The 18,428-nt window shown below is 47.4% G+C and overlaps 1 protein-coding gene across 1 annotated transcript in view; it reads right to left on the bottom strand.

Annotated features, from left to right (window-relative positions):
• PDE1C (phosphodiesterase 1C) overlaps nucleotides 1-18,428 on the bottom strand; it is a 364,455-nt gene that overhangs the window by 288,851 nt on the left and 57,176 nt on the right. Inside the window, exon 3 of the mRNA XM_090287041.1 lies at nucleotides 10,572-10,743. Coding sequence (XP_090143167.1) covers nucleotides 10,572-10,743 — 172 coding nt within the window. The remainder of the gene's footprint in view (nucleotides 1-10,571; nucleotides 10,744-18,428) is intronic.

Here is an 18,428-nt window from a genome sequence, read left to right as displayed (position 1 = left end):
CATAGATGTGTAAAATCCTAAAAACAGTTCTCACTCCTACCCATATTTAATAGTTATTTTCTAAGCAGTAAATTCCTTCAAGCCAAATAGTCTAAGTAAACACAATAATGTTTCTTAGTGATCACATGAGCAAAGTCCCCAGACCAGCTATTTACAAGTGGGAACCACCCCCCATCCTCATAAATAGAATAATAAAGAACTCCCTAAGGTGAAGGTATTCCACTTCCCAACTATTCCCTGGAAACACTCCCATCCCCTCAACCTCATACGTATTTATTGCCCAGGACAAATTTCCCAGCATATATGGAAAAAACTGTCTCTTGAGTCTCTTCCAAATGTCTGTGACTTCATGTGGGTAACTTGAAATTGGCCACAGTAGGAATATTTACACTACAGAAATTGGTAGATGCCATTGCCCATCAATGTGCGTGGACACACAAGCCATGGGATGGCCACCTGATAAAACACTACTCAACAGTTCAAAGAAATACAGTATTGACACATGCAACAACGTGGATGACTCTTAAAATAATTACAGTAAGTGAAAGATGGCAGATTTTTTAAGGATACATACCATATGATTCCATTTATACAAATATCTAGAAAATACAAGCTAATCTATATCATCTAGAGTGACAAAAAGCACATCAGTGGTCGCCGGGGGAGGGACTGGAAGGAAGAATCACAAAGGGGCCCAAGGGAACTTTAAGAGCAATGGATACAGTCACTTCCTTGGTTACAGTGATGGCTTCCCAGGTGTGGATGCAAATGGATGTCTGACATTTGTATTTAAATATGTGTGGTCTCCTCTAAATCAATCATATCTTAATAAAGCTGTGTGTAAAAATGCTCTTCTCTGTTTATCCCTATAATAGCAACTATTTTAGTTGTACTTACTATGAAATAAAGTAACTAACATTTTCGTAAGTAAAACAAATGTTACAGCACCATACAGTCCTTGCTGATTTACTTCTGTATTTCTTCCACTGAACCCCAAGTTCCTCCAGGGCAAGCACCCTCACGAAGTCTTTCCTGGGCACAGGTCTCCTCCTCTCCTCAGCCCCAGGAACAATTTAGGACGCCACTCTCTGTGTTCCTGTTTCCAGACAGGGAGCCCAGGGAAATAGGACGCACAGAGGCTTTGGAACCAGAAGCATGCCAAGTTCCTCTTGGTTCTGCTGTATGTCGGTTGTGTGCCCTGGGGCCAGTCACTTCAGCTTCATGAAAACTTACTTTGCTAATATGGAAAAGAGGGGCGATATTGACACCTACCAGGAGCAGGACAGAAAGTGACTGGACCCCTCCCATGAGGAGTGTATCAGTAGAAGTCACAGAAACCATCAGCATAGGCTACCTTGAGAAAATAGTAACAGTCAACCCAGAGCTGTGAGACACAAGCACCGTCACACTCAGTCTGAGGGGGCCAACGAGAATGGCTGGAAGAAGCCCCATGGAAAGAGGTTGCTCGGGGCCCTTCCTGCCATGTGGTTTATCAAGAGTAAAGATGCCCTTTGAACCAGTGTATCCACTTCTAGTTATTTAGCCATAAGATGCAGCTTGAGATATGGCAATATCCAGGTGCCTAAAGATTTTCATCATAGCATTCCTTTAAGGACTGAGAAGAGCCCTGGTTGGGTAGTTCAGCTGGTGAGAGCATCTTCCTGATACACCAAGGTTGCAGGTTCAATCCCTGGTCAGGGCACATATAAGAAGCAACTAATGAATGCATCAATAAATGGAACAACAAATTAATGTTTCTCTCTCTGTCCCTCTCTCTCTCCTTCTCTCTCCCTTCTTCTCTCGAAAATCAATAAATTAAGAAAAGAAGAGTATAAAGCCAGAAACAACCTAAATGTCCAACATACATTCACATACACACACATTATGTGACAACAGGAAAAAATGCTTAAGATAAAATGTTCAGTTAAAAAAAAACAGATACAAAATTGTATCCGTACCATGATCATAACTATAAAAACAAGGCACAGATACAAAGACTTCAGGACAGATGCCAAAATGATAGTATGGATTATAGTCAGAATTTTTAAAATGTTATCATTTATCAAATGTTCTACAAGGTAAGTACATTATTTTTATGACAAAACTTCCCTTTGAAAAAGATGAAGAAAAGAGGGCTGGTAAGTCAGAAATGGAGGCAACATGTCCACGTCAGGGTGTCCGAGAGGGAGTGACATGGTGTCAGTCATTGAAACAGTGACTAAAAATAGCCCACGCCTTGCAGGCTTCTGGAAACGTCCCCATAGCGCATTCCCAAAAGGAAACATGCAACATTCTCCCATACTGTTGAATTGGCTTTTGGAGCAAGAGAGCATAAGGGACATTTGGTGACACTTCAGTTATCCTAAATGGCGTGGACATATGGCATCCCGTGGGGTGGGAGGACTCATTCTGTGATCGCTGTGGAACACGAGACACCCGGGCCAGGTAAACACTGGAAGGCAGCAAAGCCTGTATCGGGGCGCAGGGTCAGCACAGGCCACAGCGGCCACTAGAGGAGAGGCCCCTGCGACGCCGGCAGACACCCGGGAACAGGGCGGTGGATGTGGGAGCACAGGGGAAGGCAGGGGGCACAGAGGGGTGGCCGCGGTGCGGGCCAGGCCCTGGCTCTCAGGACTGCCGGATTCAGGGCAGCCTGGACGAGGAACCCCTGAAATGGAAAGCAGACAATAAATCTGAAGAGAGTAGAGACCAGGAGAAGATGAAATTCCAGCGCAGAGGGCACGCACTCCTGGTTCCTGGGGAGGCCGCTGGCCTTGGTCAATGTGTTAGAAAGGGAAGTAACTTTAGAACTTGTTGATTTCCTCTCTCTCTCTCTCTCTGTCTCCTCTGTCTCTCTCTCTCTCTCTCTCAGCTAGACATAATCAACAGTAAAATAATCAGCCAAGGATGGGAGAAACACATAATGTATTAAATACAATCCAGCCCCCTTCGTACACCCTTTTCAAATTCTAAATCTGGATCATGTTCAGAGAATGGAAATGATGAACAGATCAAAGGTTTGGATCCATAATCCAAGTCTGCTATTTGATTGACATCTTTCAGCTTCTGACTTTGCAGAGTGCTGAAGTCAGGCGTAGGGACGGCCTGCCCTGCGCCCGCCCCGAGTACTGGAGCGCCACCACCTGAGCCAGAACGTCACCTCTTCCAAATGAGCACAGGCGTTCCTGCAGCGCTTGCTCCAATCCCTCCCCAGCGAAACTCACCCCCAGGGTCTGCAGGGGACTCATCCTAGCAAACTTACTTCTGCTGCATTCAAGAGTAATCAATAGTGGATTGAGCATCGGCCTGAAAATCAAGTGTCTCTGGTCCGATTCCCAGTCAGGGCACATGACTAGGTTGCATGTCAGGTCCCCAGTTGGGGGCGCGAGTGAGAGGCAACCACACAGGGATGTTTCTCTCCCTCTCTTTCTCCTTTCCCCTCTCTCTAAAAATAAATAAGTAAACAAACAAATGAATAAATAACTTTTTTAAAAAAGAGTCATCAATAAAGGAGGGAGAGCTAGGTTACAGGTGAGGAGCTGTCTGCTACTGCATTTAGAAGTTTTAAAAAAAAGTGGCCTTTGTGCCAATCCTTGTGGAAAAACACAGTTTTCCCCACTCTTTTCCCCAAATGGCCCTTGCCCCTCTCCAGGCCCGACAGGTGTCCAGACCCCGTGCTATTGCCCGGCTCCATCAGTCCATCTCTGCCATGGCCCAAAAAACCTTTATTTTGATGCTCTGTGTGTTGGGGACTGAGGCATAGAAATGTAAGTCCTAATCCTGTAGCTTAATGAAAAATTAAGTAGCCTCCTTTCCACTTCCCCCAAGATTTCCAAGCGCTCCAATGACCTCATGCTCTGGAACAAAACTAAAGCATCTTCCCGTGGTGAACAAGGAACCATATTTGGTCCTGACTCTACTTTTCCAAGCACCGCCTCCCTTCCGCATGCCTTCGACGCAAATCCAGCAGCTCCTTCAACAGACATCGTGTCTTCCTGCCTCTTGACCCCAGCCCACGCTCCGTGATCAGGGTGGTCTGCTGCGCGGTTACACCACGTGCCACGCAACACATTCCTCGTGGATCTCTGTGAGGCCGGCGGTGGAAGGAGGGAGGTACGACAGGTCCAGTTCACTGTGTGGTTCCAGTGCCTGGCACGGGAGGCGACTGCCGAATGTGCACTTGAGTAGGAAGAAGGGTCTGATATTTTAAAGTCCCTAATAAGAAGGAAGCTGCTCCTTTGCTGCTAGCAAGGGCGGAACCCCCGCCCTCAGACTGTAGCAGGAATAAAAATCTGTACAGAGTAAAACCTATGGTCACATTACCAAGAAATTAACAATGGGCCAGAGCCCCCGCTGCAGAGGACAGGGGCCAATCACCCATCAAGCAATATCCAGATCTGCATCATCGCAGGGCACAGCTTTAAAGGGTTTCCCTTTATTTTTATTTAGGGTACCTTAATTTTACCACAAAAAAACAATCACAGTACAGTCATTCATCACCAAGAGCTTATAAGGGATAGCATCTGGTGCTTCTGAGCTATTTCCCAAGGCAGGGTCCCATATCAGGAGGCCAATCTGTCTCTTCACCTCCCCCGCCATCACGCCTGAGCCCCAGGCCTGGTGCTGGGGGGAAGGAGGCTATAATGCAGAAGAGGTGGAAACACAGGGCCAGCTCTTCTGACTTGGGGGATTCTAGAGAGTAGCGGCAGCGGGGAGACCAGTGTGTCTTCTCTCTGTAGAGGGACATCTGTCCACACACCAGGCGGTCTACCTCCCGGTAAACTCAGTGGCCAGCCGAGTTAGGCAGAAGGAGGCTGGGTCTTAGCTTTCCCAGGTTGGCTCTTAGCTTCTGTGTGGTTTGGATGGGCCACAGACATTCCTACAAGCTCCGGAGGCCGAACCGCAGAAATCCCCTGGGATTGTGACTGGGGAGACGGCCCATGGAGCTGACAAGGAGACCACGTAGCCAAGGGCTAAAGGCTGGACTGCCTGCCCCAGAACCATTGGAGAATTTCAACAGACCTCAGTTGGATGGAGGCTCCCAGGTGTCCGCCCTTGGCCTGACGGTGCCGAAGCTCCCGCTCTTCCCTGTGGAGGGGAGTCACTTAACCTTTGTTAAATGTGCCGCTAGGAGTTATTCTGAGGGGTGCGCAGTGAGGGGTGGAGGGTGCTGCCAATGAGCCCCATTCCTAGGTGTAGAAACTTGGACCCCCCCCCAAGCCTGGTGAGAATGTGTCTGGTTTGAAGAAGGATGCTCTCTCTAGGCGAAGTCATCCCTGGAGACAGGTCTGCTGCCTGCAAACTGGAGGGTGTCCGTAAGTGAATTGTCTGGACAGAGTTCAACATTAAAGACTATTTCCCTTGTTGGAGTACGATTTAAAATGATCCCTTTTTACGGTGCAGCTTCTTTAATTAATCCCAATGCTTCAGCAAAGCCTCTAAAATAAAAGTACACGATACGAAAGAAATCTGTGGCTTGCCCCATGTTTACCCCACCACTAGGGCCCATGGGGAGACACGTCAAATATAAAATAGAAACTCAAAGAGAGGGACTGGACGGGATATCTAAGCCATAGCACGGAGCTGGCAGTGGAGGGCCAGCCAGGGACCATAGCACGGTGGAAAACCACATTAGCCAGGGTCCTCCGAGGAGCAGATGCCAAGACAGGAAGCAGCATGTAAGAAACTCATCAGGGGCAATGTGTGTAAGAGAAAACGGAGAAGGAGCAGGGGAGGCTGGGAGAGCTGGTGCACAGGTCGGACTCCCAGTGAAGGAGCGAAGTACAGGAGGTTGGGTGCAAGTGCCTGAGACCACAGTGCAGCTCTAAAGAAAGTTCAGCGAGCCCATCAGGGAGTCTCTGAGCCCATGTCCCTATCACAGGAGATGCATGTCTCCCCGGAGCATCTGGCCTCAGCATCACTGACACTCTCAGACAGGGGCCGAGTGTACCCCTGGGAAACACAGGTACAAACTTCCTGGCACAGAGGCTGGGACCACGGGTCACACACAGTCCCTGTCGTGGAAGAGGTGAAAGGGGTGCTCACAGGGCCGCCGCAGAAACAAACCCCCTCTTTTCCAAAATACCATGGAACGCGTGAGCAATGGTATCTGCGTGATATATGCTTTGTCAATTCCCAACAGCAAAAAAATCTGCCCACGAACATTGGCTTACGAAGAGAAAAGCCTGGATACGTCCCTTACGGGGAGCCAACGTGGCAGCAGAAACCCCTCGGAGCTCATTCTTTCGAATTTCCCTGAGCAAATTTGAGGAAGACTGGGCCGATGCAGATTAGCGAAGGCTATGGGGGGGGGGGGGACCGTCAACTCCAGGAGGCAGCACTGAGTCAGGACAGTAGGTGTCCCCAAAGTCCCCAGGGGGTGACCCACATACAGCGATAGAGAAAGATGTGCGACCCGACTTCCCATGAGCTAATTGGGAATTTTAACCTATGACTCATCCCGGGATGGGGTCCGAAGCGGCAGGAGACACGGCCCCCCGCCACGCCGTATCAGCAGCTAGACTGCACATTTCCTGAAGGTAATCAAGTCAGAAACCGGCTTCTTGGCAGCAGCCGCCGGTGGAAGAGTGACTGCCAAAGCCAGAATGGGGATGAGTTCAATGATTTAATTCTGCACGGAAAACACAGTCCATTCGATGGGGTCTGACGAGGCCTGAACCCCATCTGTAGCCGAGGGCGTTGGCTCAGTGCGCCTCTGCCATCTGCCGCATGTTCTCAGTAAGCTACGCATAGGACCAGAAGCGCTTCTGCCAGACCCCAAGGATGTCCACCCGACATGGGCAGAGAAGCTCACCGAGCCCCTGGTGATTCTCTAGGGAGTGAGCAGGCTCGTCTTCCAAATGCAGAATTATCTAAACCTGGCAACTCAACATAACTCAAGGGAAGTACCCGGGACGGCCGACGCGCTGATGGCTTCAGAACTCCCACTGCTGTCCAAGCAGGCCAGGCCAGCAGCCAGCCCCACTCACGAAGCACCCGCAGGGCCCCTATTCTCAGCCTGGCGCTCAGCGCACAACCCCGTCACAGGAGAAGGGGTTCAGGGGAGCAGGCGTCAAGGCATGCAGGGCCAGTTCACTCCTAAACATGGCTTTGAAAACGGGGAGAACTGGCACTGGGGGCTGCCACATCCATCTGCCCAGCGAATCCTCGCCACAGTCCCCGAGGCCTGTGTTGCTATTTCCCCGTCTCTGTTTGTGAAATGAGGAAACTGAGACCCAGAACCAAGGCTCAAATCCCGTAGTTTAGAGGAGTGTTTGCAAACTCATACCCGTGGTATTCCCAAGCCCCACGCCTCTCTACTCAGAGGGTGGTCCTCGGGCCCTCGCAGCATGTGGGAGCCTGTTAGAAACGTGGGGTCATGGACTGCAAGCCAGACCTAATGAATCTGGGTCTGTGTTCAATAGGACCCCCCAAGGAGATCGTCAGACATGAAGTTTGAGAAGCACCCCCTTGAAGAGACCCTATCCGAAAGGGGCAGGCACATTAAAAGCATAAGTGGAGACTAGAAAAGGGGTTTAGTTTAACAGAGCGGGATCCGCCTCACGGGAAAAGCATCAAACTATATGTATCCAAATCACACATCCAAATCAGTAGCACCGATCACACCATCCTATTTCACTAACAAGAAACCCAGAAGCACAGAAACCAAGGTGAATCCCTGGCTGCTGTGGCTGAGTGGATCAAGTGGTGGACTGCAAACCAAAAAGTCACCGGTTCGATTCCCAGCCAGGGTTCATGTCTGGGTTGCGGGCCACACCTCCAGTTGGGGGTGTGCATGAGGCAACCAATCAATGTATCTCTTGCACATCGATGCTTCCCTCCTTCTCCTTCTCCCTCTCTTCCCCTCTCTCTATAAATAAATAAATAAAATCTTTTTTAAAAAAGCCAAGGTGAACATGGTGGAGAAGCCATAGCTTTGGAGCCAGGTGGACTATGGTGACTTTGAGTAAGTCGTTTGATCTCTCTGAGCCTCGGTTTTCTAACCTGTACAAGTGGGATTGCATTACCTTGCCAGGGTTTGGGGAGTCTGAATAGGCAAATGAATGTGGAGTTCCAAAACATAGAAGATGCTCAGTAAACAGCTGGTTTCCTTGACATTCAGTGCACTCTGGGCTGGGTCTCCTCTTTGCAAAGGTGCACACTAGAGGCGGGGGAGGGAGAAGGCTCTCAGCAGCCAGCTCTTCCCCTTCTCTCAGGTCCTCTAGTGGCCAGTACTGAGATTTTTGTCACCGGTCAGATGCTGGAGTTGTCTGTCTTCCTTAAGCTCCAGGTATAGTTTATTTTCAACTCTTTTCAGAAAAACCTGAACCCTTAATAGCATGTGGCAATGTGTATAAATGTGTTCTTACACACACACCCAACATGGTGGCTGAGAGGCTCTACATGTCAGAACCCAACCCCTCCACCTCTCTTAGGGACTAGCAGCCCTCGTCCCTGAAGCACCCCTGAGGCTTATAAGTGTGGGGTTACAATGCAGCACTCTTTCTGGATTTTCCAGAGTCACCAACACTGGAAGTCATCAACTCTCAGGTTTCTTCACTCCGTGAGTAAAGTGGGGGGAGAACACCCGAGTGACACATCCCTATGAGCATTATTGAAAATCCAGCTACAACTCACTCCTCCCTTTACCCTCCAAAGGCATGCAGAAAATGAGAGGCATTATAACAAGGGTAACCCTGATTCTGCTCTAATTCATTGCTTGAGAAGTAAACTTTTCCCACATTTTACTACTTTGCTTATAATAATTTACATGCCGCCCATCTCGGCACTGAGGTGACCACCACAGTTAGGGACAAAGCATTCGAGAATAGTCCCCTTCTAATATTGCCTTTGAAATCAACTATCTTCTTTGGAAGAAAGAATGGGCCCAGAGCAGCACACATTGTCTGAAAGAGTCTAATAAATGAATAATCGATGCCAACGGATTTCTAGCTTTGGTTGCTGAACGGGTGGCGTATTGATCCAGGCTGCGTGTCCCACGGCACCAAGTCTTACAGGGAACCAGCTATAAGTCCTGACCTTAACACTTCTGATGGAACCTATTTCTGAAACCAAGACACGGACTCGTAATACCATTAGTATATCAAATGAAGTTCATGGTCATCAGCACTTTTTCTCTGTTAAAGAGCTCTGAGGAAAGGCCAAGAGAAGGGTTTACGGTAATGGAGTTGGGCTGGCAGACCAGATGTTCTTTAGCTGTGCACTGAAGACGACAAACCTGGTCTGGGGAGGTAAGAGTAGTGCCAAGAAGACTGTACAGGAAGCGGCCGACTCCACCAGAGACAGGAACCAAGACAAGACACATAGACCCAGACTGCCACTCACCCTCCCCTCCGCCACGGTCACATGCAGAGAATCACAGGTTCGTAGACGGTACTTCTCTCTACTTGAATGGGTTTTATTTTGTTTGCAACCCCACAATGTAGTAACCAAAGCCAAGCTAGGAATAATAAAAGCATTTGCCTTGCGATTCTGGTCCCACCACTGCATCGGCCACATTATAGAAAGAAATTCAAACCCCTATTCATCACTCCTTTCAGAACTCATCTATAATTCAACTGCCACCAAGAACCTTCACACAATGAAATGGCTTTTACTGAGCGATTACACACATCACCTGGGTGCAAAAGAGAGCACATTTTTCAAACATATTTCATGGACTCCAAGGGCTGTCTGCATTGCTTATGAGGGGAGAAAAATGAGCTTTGCATATTCTACTAGCCACGTGGAAAGTATGAACGCATTATCCGATGGAACGAAAACTGAAAGAGGAAAAATCAGGGTAACAGGGAGAAAAGGGGAGAGGAAGGCAGGCTGGCAAAATCATTCAATCTCAACTTCTGACACCAGCACTACTATGTGTTTCAAACGTGAGTATGAAAGACCCATTCGGAACAAAAGAAATCACATCTATACACCTCCTCCATGCCCAGTTTGGTTCTCATTTATATGGTGAGAAGGTCAGGAACAGAGTCACCATGAAAAGAAAATACGAGCGGCCTTTGCAGGAAGATGCAGACTACATACACGAAGAACGAGAACACAGAACACAGTTACTTGGAAGCCACACGGGGAGACCCCTGCTTCCTTTCAGGAGGCAGCAGCTCTCACACCTCTTCCAATGAGAAACGCCCCCGCCCCCCCTCCCACCCCCACGCCGCAGGAAGACTGCAGGCACCGGGCTGAATTCATTTCCACCGCAGGCTTGTGTTCATGCACTTACCTCCACACGGCATCCTCCTTTGAAGCAAAAGACTCATTAATCCCATTCAAATTACCAACATCCAGAAATCCCTTGCCTCAGCATTTAAATGCCAATACCAATTAAATACCAACAGCAACTCAACTACCGATAGGATCTTCGGGACACTGAGGAAACCCAGCCAGAAGTCCACCTAGCGTTCATTCCAACACTTCTTCACCAACCCTAATTTTACCCCGTGCACAGAAGGGAGGTCATTTGCTGGCCACGCAGACGACGCATCCAACTGGATCGAAATCGCTCCACAAGCAAAAGAAGAAAGGACAAACTGAGCTGCAAGCCACCAAACCTGAAGGATGTCTTCACCAAGGCTTCCGGGCTGTCGAGCTGGGGCAGTTCATCGGCTAGGATTTCCTCTGGCGGTCGGGGGTCATGGACGATCGTGGGCCGTGGCTTTTCCTTGACGTTGCCTGTGAGCCCGTCGATGAGGGAGTTCCACAGACAGTTCTGCGACTTAGACCCTAAAGTGTGAGGGAAGAGACGGGGTGCCAGTGAATCACCAACCAACTCCATGTCCTGCTCTGCCCAACTCGGGGTTTTCAAAAGCAGAGAAGGGACATTTACGTATTTCTCATGATCACCACCAACATGAGAGGGCTCCAAAGGCTACTGGTTGAGCAACTCACGCAGTGAAAAGTAATTTTTTAATTTATACACAAAAATAGGTTAACACTGAATATTTTGCCTCACTCCTAAGTATAACAGATATTATATATTCTGTCTTATTTCAGTAGGCAATCAACTCCAACTCCTGATAGAGATTTGGTATTTACTTGTCTATTTATTTAGCAATTAGAAAGTATACAAAGGACTACTATTTTAGAGAACAGTAAGGACGTTCAGACAGGAGTCTCCCCTATGAACTCAGCTTGCCTAAGGCCCAGTTTCAAGACTCCATTCTATGGAAACACCATGCTGAAGAGGGTGCCCCCACCTCTAAGACTAGAACTCACTAAAGATGGGTTCATTCTTCTGGAAGATCAAGACCCAGGGAATATTCCACTGAGTGTTCACTGACATCCTACAGACGCTTCAAATACATAAGCTGAACGTTAAAGGCAATGGTCTTGCACGTGACAGGTGGGTGGAGAACAGATCTGTAGGAACAGGGATGCCTCCCCAAGGCCCTAACCAGCCACCTGCAGCTCACAGCAGACGAAATCATTCTAGTTCGTTGTGTCTGCAAGACGGCTCTGCTGCTAAGACCGAAGGGACTTCACACAGAAAGGCAGCACCACACCAGGATCCCTGAACCTTCCCCGAGGACAGCCAGGAGTCAGCAAGCAACTTCTATAATCACCATGGTCAAGGCTGGCCCCCTTGCGGTGTCCCACAAACACCTTTTGCGTCAATCAAGAGAAAAACTAAAGCACATGAGTGGCAGGAAACGGATCCCTCCAACTCCTGACATACAAGACAGCTTTTCAAAAGTTCTGAACATCTATCTTAATAAAACCAGTCCTGTTACTGAACGTCTGGTTCTGTATGAACGAAGATCTGGTTCTACTCAGTAAAAGCCTGACAGTCAGCTCCCCGCCCGTTTCCCTTCATTCTCTCTGTACTCATTCAATAGACACATATTAATTCCCTCATATGCCAGGTTCCAACCTGGGCTCTAGAAATAGCAAGATAAACGAGACTGTTTCCCTTGGAAACCAGTCATCTCCTAAGCAATCACAATAAACGGGCAGTGAGTGCACCATCGCTAAGGGGCAAATAAAGTGCTCGGGAGGCAGAGCAGGTCTACCCACGGGGCTTCAGGGGCCTGGGGAAAGCGGTACGGGCAGCAGGACATCTGCCGTGGGTCTCCAGCAGGGGCGGAGCGTCAGCGGCAGGGGAGAGAGAAGAAGGTTCAGTGCAGACAGCAGGAGCAAAGGCTCAGAGGCTCACAGAGCGCCGTGGCCATGTTCATTCAGGCCGGAGCGAAGTGGGAGGGAGCGATGACCAGAGAGAGGGCCAGTGGTTGGCTGGGCCAAGTGTAAAGCCCCTTGAATAAAATGCTAATTATCTGAGAATTTGTTCCGTAGGCAAAAAGAAAAGGACTAAAGGTTTTTAAGCAGGTGGCAGTGGTGATATGAGCATGTCTGCGTCCCAGAAAGGAAGTGTCATGCTGTGCAGTGGTAAGCCCAGGAGGAGCAGCAGGAGCACAGGAAGGGGTCCACAAACCCAGTTTATCTATAGACAGAGCAACAAAGCCTTACATACATATGACTAGGTTTTCAGTATATGTAGGTGCAATTAATGAACTACAAATTAATGTAAACGCACATCCTAGTTTTTTGTACCACTTTCTCAGTCAGTGAATCATAAGGGTCATGTGACCCAAGCTATCTCTCTAGGAGGGGTCCCAAATGGACATGAGATAAAACCTCCCAAAGCTGTACCAACGGCCACAAAGATACACTGGCATGTTTACAAGGAGACTGTGGTAGAAGCTGCAAGTGGGACTCACTCAACATTCGTTCACAACTCCCTTTCCACTTGTCTTCCTCTTCTAAGGAGGCTAGGAAACTCTATACTCAATTTTCCAGCCTCCCCGACTGCTGTGGCTAACCATGTTCTCCTTTTGGCCAGTGAAAGGGAGGTGGAAATTCCTGGGGCTGGTGTCTCTTTCTGAATAAAACGTAAAGTCTCAGCAAGGAAAAAACACGTTTTGTCCCGTTAAACTTTGCCTTTCTTATGTTTCCCCTTCGCCCTTCTCTCTCCTTCCTACTGGAAGGAAGACACGGGGTCGGAGCTACAGCTGCTATTGTGAGACCATGAGGTGGCAAGCGCTGTGACAAAAGCCTACGTCTTGCGTATGGAAAAGTGAAAAGGCGGGGAAAGCCTGGGTCTCTGACAGCCCCATTACACAGCTTCCCTAGTTTCCCCATCTCCAGGTTTCTTGGTTCTCATCAAGAATACCTACTTATTACATTCTTAGGCCTTTGTTTAGCCCCAAATACATTTCAAAATGTTACATGTATGCTCATCACAGAATATGAAGGTGTTCCCCGAATCCAAATGGTACCATCTATTGTATAAAGCACTAGGAATTGATATTTTAATAAACCCTCCAATTATCCTGTGAAAGGCATAATTACATTGCATACTTTTCTCATGTTAAAGTTACAAATTTGTCAACTGTGAACAGCTGAAACACACCACAATTTTCATAAGCTGTTTTGGCATTTCTTCACTTTTTTTAGTATTCTGGAAAACTCAAAAAATGAAAATAGCCTATGTTTCTCTTGACCTTTGAGAATCCAAAGAACAATTACTCTCATGGGATGGTCCTTTTTGTTTTTTTAATGTGTTTTGTTTTGTTTCATTTTGTTTTTTAACTTCAAAGTTGGGGGGGGGGTGCTTTGCTCAAGAAAATGTTGGGAACCACCAACACAGTTACCCATGTTCCAGCGGGGAGGCGTGCGTGAGCCCAGAACTGGGGTGACCCGCTAGCAGGCACATCAGCCACAAGAAAAGGAGGGGTCTGGGGAAGATTAACAGAGGCACCGAGAAAAGGGGGGTGTCAGGAGGGAGCCAAGCAAGTAGCATCAATCGGACTTGGTAACTGAGTGGGCGTAGAGGTGAAAGAAGAGAAGCGCCAAGACGGAGGAAGGTTGCTTTTAGGCGGCCACGTAGACTGTGATGCCGTCAGAAGACGCTGCGGGCCGAGCAGCCTACAGGCCCCTGGGTTGAACCAGGTTCTGAAAAGCTGCATTTCCTGATAGAAAATACAGAGAGCCTCTCCATATTCATGAAGAGGAAGCAGGCGGGTGCTACAGACGTCATTCAAAGGAGAAAACTATTTCAATACACAGTGCGTATCATGACTCAGATAAACATTTTCACAGCGTGATAAAGTGAAAAAAAATTAACCTCTTCAACAAACCCACATTTTAAGAAAACTAAAATAATAATAATGTTTTAACCCATTATCTTTTTAATTTCTAAAAAACAAACAAACAAAAAAACCAGAAAAGGATAAAGGAATTTCAGCAGACAGCGTTGGAAAATCCCTGGCCATGCCTGGTAGGTTTCCACTAATCCGGGCCAGGGGAGAGCCCCCCTTCTGCTGAGTGTGGAGAAGGGACTCACAGATGCGCAGATGGAATGCTCCATGCTGTTCCACAGGTATCCGAAGGTCTGCCCATTTGTCCTCAATGCTTTTCTCTAATAATAAATATTTGAAAGAAGGGCCATCAAAGCCCCAGCCCTGTCCTAGAGGGTCGCAGCCGGTCATCTGACTTGATAGAAGCCGTCATGAAGTAGAACTTGGGCTCTCACTGTAACAGCTCCTTAGTCCAGTCGCACCTACAACCGGGCCCTGATGTGCAAACCCCGGAGAGAGCCAGGAAACTGGGGGCATGGCGAGGAGAATTCTCCTGATTTCTGTTTTCGCCTCTTTCGGAAGGCAAGTTATGGACAACGGTCTGCTTTAGGTAGACGACACAAGATAACACGGGAACGACTTAAGAATACTGGAAATGCCTGGGGGATGAGCTCGCTGGGACACGCCAGCCACCCCCCGGCCCTAGCCCAGTGCTGAGCACTTCAGAGCTCTGTGCTGGACACGGAAACCCTCACTACGCCATCCCTGCCCGTGAGAAGCTCTGGAGAGGCAGAAAATGCAAGGTAGCTACTGACTGGTTCAGACTAGAGCCAGTCTTTGGAAAAATGACCTGTTTCCTCTGACCACGCCTCCCCAACCCCTCCATCAGCATGGCCAAAGAAAATGGTTAAAGGCTTGAAAGTCCAGTGGGTATCTTGTCTGGTCCCCCGTCTGGGCTCTCCCCATCTTTCATGACCGTGGAGCTGTTTTGCTGTTCTGTAAATTGGAGAGGGCTGATTGTGATGCAAATGATTCTTGTGTCTAGAAACGTACATTGTGTTCCACGGAAAGCTACTCGTCCTTGCCCTGTTACTACCGATGAACGTTACCAGTTTCCGGCTACTAAGCAAATTCACCTGAGCATTCCTGATGGCCCTGCACACTTGTCTGCTCTTTGGATTCTCTTTCAAACCAGTTGTAACATCTGACGGGTTTCTTCACCAATTAAGGAGTTAAGTAAGACCTTTGACACGTGTTCACTCTGTGTTTGTCGGAATGTTTCAAAATTATCCTTTAGCAATATCGAAGTCGTCCTGCTGTCCACAACCGACATTTGCCACCGCCCCTTGAGAAATTCTCCTGTAATTAGTCTCGCCTAGGGGCATTATATAATGCCTTTCTTTATTCCGACACCTTCCCTGGCTTTCAAGTCGCCTCTGTTTGACATTAATGTAGCTACTTCTACTTCCTTTTGATTAGTGTTCGCAGGGTATATTTCTCTCCATCAATTTACCTTTAATCTCTGTGAGCCTTTTTCTTTAAAATTTCTTGTCGCTAACTGCAGGTAGGTCTGGTTTTCTCCACTCTCACCATCTCTGTCTTTTAACTGGTGCATTTAGACCATTAACATTCAAATCATTGTTGACATAACTGGATTAATAGCTACCATGTTCATCACTGTGTTCTACTTGCTGCCCTTGTTTTAAGTTCCCATTTTTTTGTGTTCCACTGGGTTTGTTTTTTTGTGTGTGTGTGTGTTTTTTTCCCCTTTGTGGTCTTAATTAGGCATCTTACATGAGTCGATTTTCTCTTTTTCTTAGCATACTAGTTATTATTCTTTCTTTCTTTTTTATTGTTTTCCCAAGAGTTCACAATTGACATTTAGTCCAAGGCCACTTTCAAAGACTGCTCTCCCACTTCACAGGCAGTGTGACTACCTTCTAACACCAAAATCATCCTAATTCCTCCCACTCGTTCCTGCCCGAGAAGGACCATAAGGCCCTGCGCCGAAGCTCACCCCAACCCAATCCGGAGCACCTCCCCTGGACTTGTACGGAGCGGGAAAGAACTCTTCCCCAGATAGCCCGTCAGTGTGGGCAGAGCGTTCTCCAGGGACCCTGGAGAGGTCTTCTCTGACAAAATGAAAAATAAAAATTTCCCCTGCTCTGATTTATTTTAAGCTGATTTTGAAAGCATGAAATCTTTCTGACTAAACAGAAGCAAAAAAAAAAAAACAACAACATGGAAACAGATAGAGGCACACAGGTCTCTCTCAGTAATATTCGAAAGCCCGAGAGAGGAACCACAGATAAACCGAGTCTTCGGGTGCCAAAAAGAAGGTGCGTGGCCCAAGTGCAGGCAGTGAGCAGCTCCATCAGGCCCACCCCCTACCCTCGCCCCAGCCTTCCACTTTCTGGCTTGTCCCTGACTCCCATTCAAGCCTAATACACCCTCCTTTCCCATTATCACCCCTCTGTCCCTGCTGTAAATCCTCCCCCTCTTTACAAAGTCAACTTTTCATGGACCCCCGTGAGCCATGCAGATTGATTATAAACCTTCCAGAACCATAAAGTCCAGTAGCAGCATCCATACCACTGAGCTTATTAAGGGAACTAGTGCTCAGACGTAACGAACATCTTGTTCAGCACATGCTATGTGCTGGGTATTGTCAGGATGCCTTCACCAGCATTACCTGATTTAATCATAAATCCACTCTTGGAAGCATTGTGGAAACATTATTGAACACCAGGACGTCAGGTCTCCAAGAGATCAAATAACCTAGATCACAGAGTTAGAAAACAAGAGACTGCTTTGTCCCAAAACTCTCCTTTCCTGGTCCATGGTTCAGGGTGATACACCACACTTTACATTTATGAACAAATAAACATACACGTAGTGTGGCTGAGGCAGAATGCTCCGCATTTTTTACAAAACAGCCATCCTTTTACATAAGTTTTAAGATACAGTATTCCCTCACTTATCGCAGGTATTACGTTCTAGACTCCCCCCGCGAAGTAGGAACCTTACATTTATTCTACACTCTTAAACCTACGTAACTTTAACAACATACGTATACAGTACCACAAAGTCCCGCGATACAGTGAAAAATCTGCGATAATTAAACATAATATTTTTAAGAACCCCGCGGTACAGTGAGGCCGCGATCAGGATCTGAGATATAGAGAGGGACTGTACACCCTGTCTATTACTAGCGAGAACCTTGACTTTGCTTAGTCCTCTTGCAGGAAAGCAGGTTGCAGCTTACTTTAGAGAAGGAAGTTCAGGCTATGGGGGAGATGATAACACAAGGTGAGTTTGATGAGCTGAGAAAAGACGAGGGAGCAAGACCATGAGGTGAGAAAAATCTGAATCTGAAATAACTACAGAGTCCTTGTGAAGTATGTCTGATGGAGGCAGCCTGAGAAAGTGCCGGCAGGGAGCCCAAGGTGACTGGTAATCCCATTTCAATCTGACCTGACCAGTAAGCCGTTGTCACCTGGGTTCCTGATTAAAAATACAGAAGATGATGCTGGCAGAAGGCTGAGAAGCTAGCACCCTGCAAAGCGATTTAATTCTCCAAAAATGTTAAAAAAAAAAAAAATTCTTGGAAACTTTCAGCAGTTCTCAAAACATCTGTGACACTGACCTTGACTGTGATGGCTCAGCGAAAGGTCACTGGTTCAATTCTTGGTCAGGGCACATGCCAGGATTGTGGGCCAGGTCCCTGGTTGGAGGTGTGCGACCTATCAACGTTTCTCTCCCTCTCTTTCTCCCTCCCTTCCCCTCTCTCCAAATATAAATAAATAAAATCTTTTTTAAAAATTCCAAGAGGGAAGGTCCCGATCACTCTCTGTCAGACATCAAAGAGTCTGTGCAGCAGAGTAATGATGTAGACAAGATTAAAGGAAGACTATTTTCAAGAACTTTGACAGCACCCATCTATTATACTAATTAAAAAAGAAGCCTACCTATTAAGAGTGGAATCTACTTGACAAACACTTTGTTAATGGTTAGTGTAACTTTTAGGTACTTGACAGGGAGAAGACAGCATTTTTTTTAACGTTTTCCATAATTTACACTTTCACTAGTTCAGACACCACCTCCCCCATAATTGAGTGAAAATTTTTCAACGCCTAACTCCGTGGAAGTATGCTAATGTCTGCAGAGCATGCAAAAACCCAAGTCTTGCCATCTGCTACATGATTCATTTGTAAATCTCCCTCGTGTTCCTTTGGGAAGTTCCAGGACTGATGTTCAACCTCATTATGAAAACTTGGTGGGAATGAACTCAGTGATAGAGTATGTTTGAAAGAGCTCTGGGCGCTTGGAAGAAGG

The sequence above is a fragment of the Furipterus horrens genome, unplaced genomic scaffold (genome assembly GCF_987537825.1).
Source record: "Furipterus horrens unplaced genomic scaffold, mFurHor1.1.pri manual_scaffold_9, whole genome shotgun sequence".
NCBI classification, from domain to species: Eukaryota; Metazoa; Chordata; class Mammalia; order Chiroptera; family Furipteridae; genus Furipterus; species Furipterus horrens.
The sequence above is the reverse complement of the archived record's forward strand: the minus strand, read 5'-3'. Positions and strand labels throughout refer to the sequence as shown.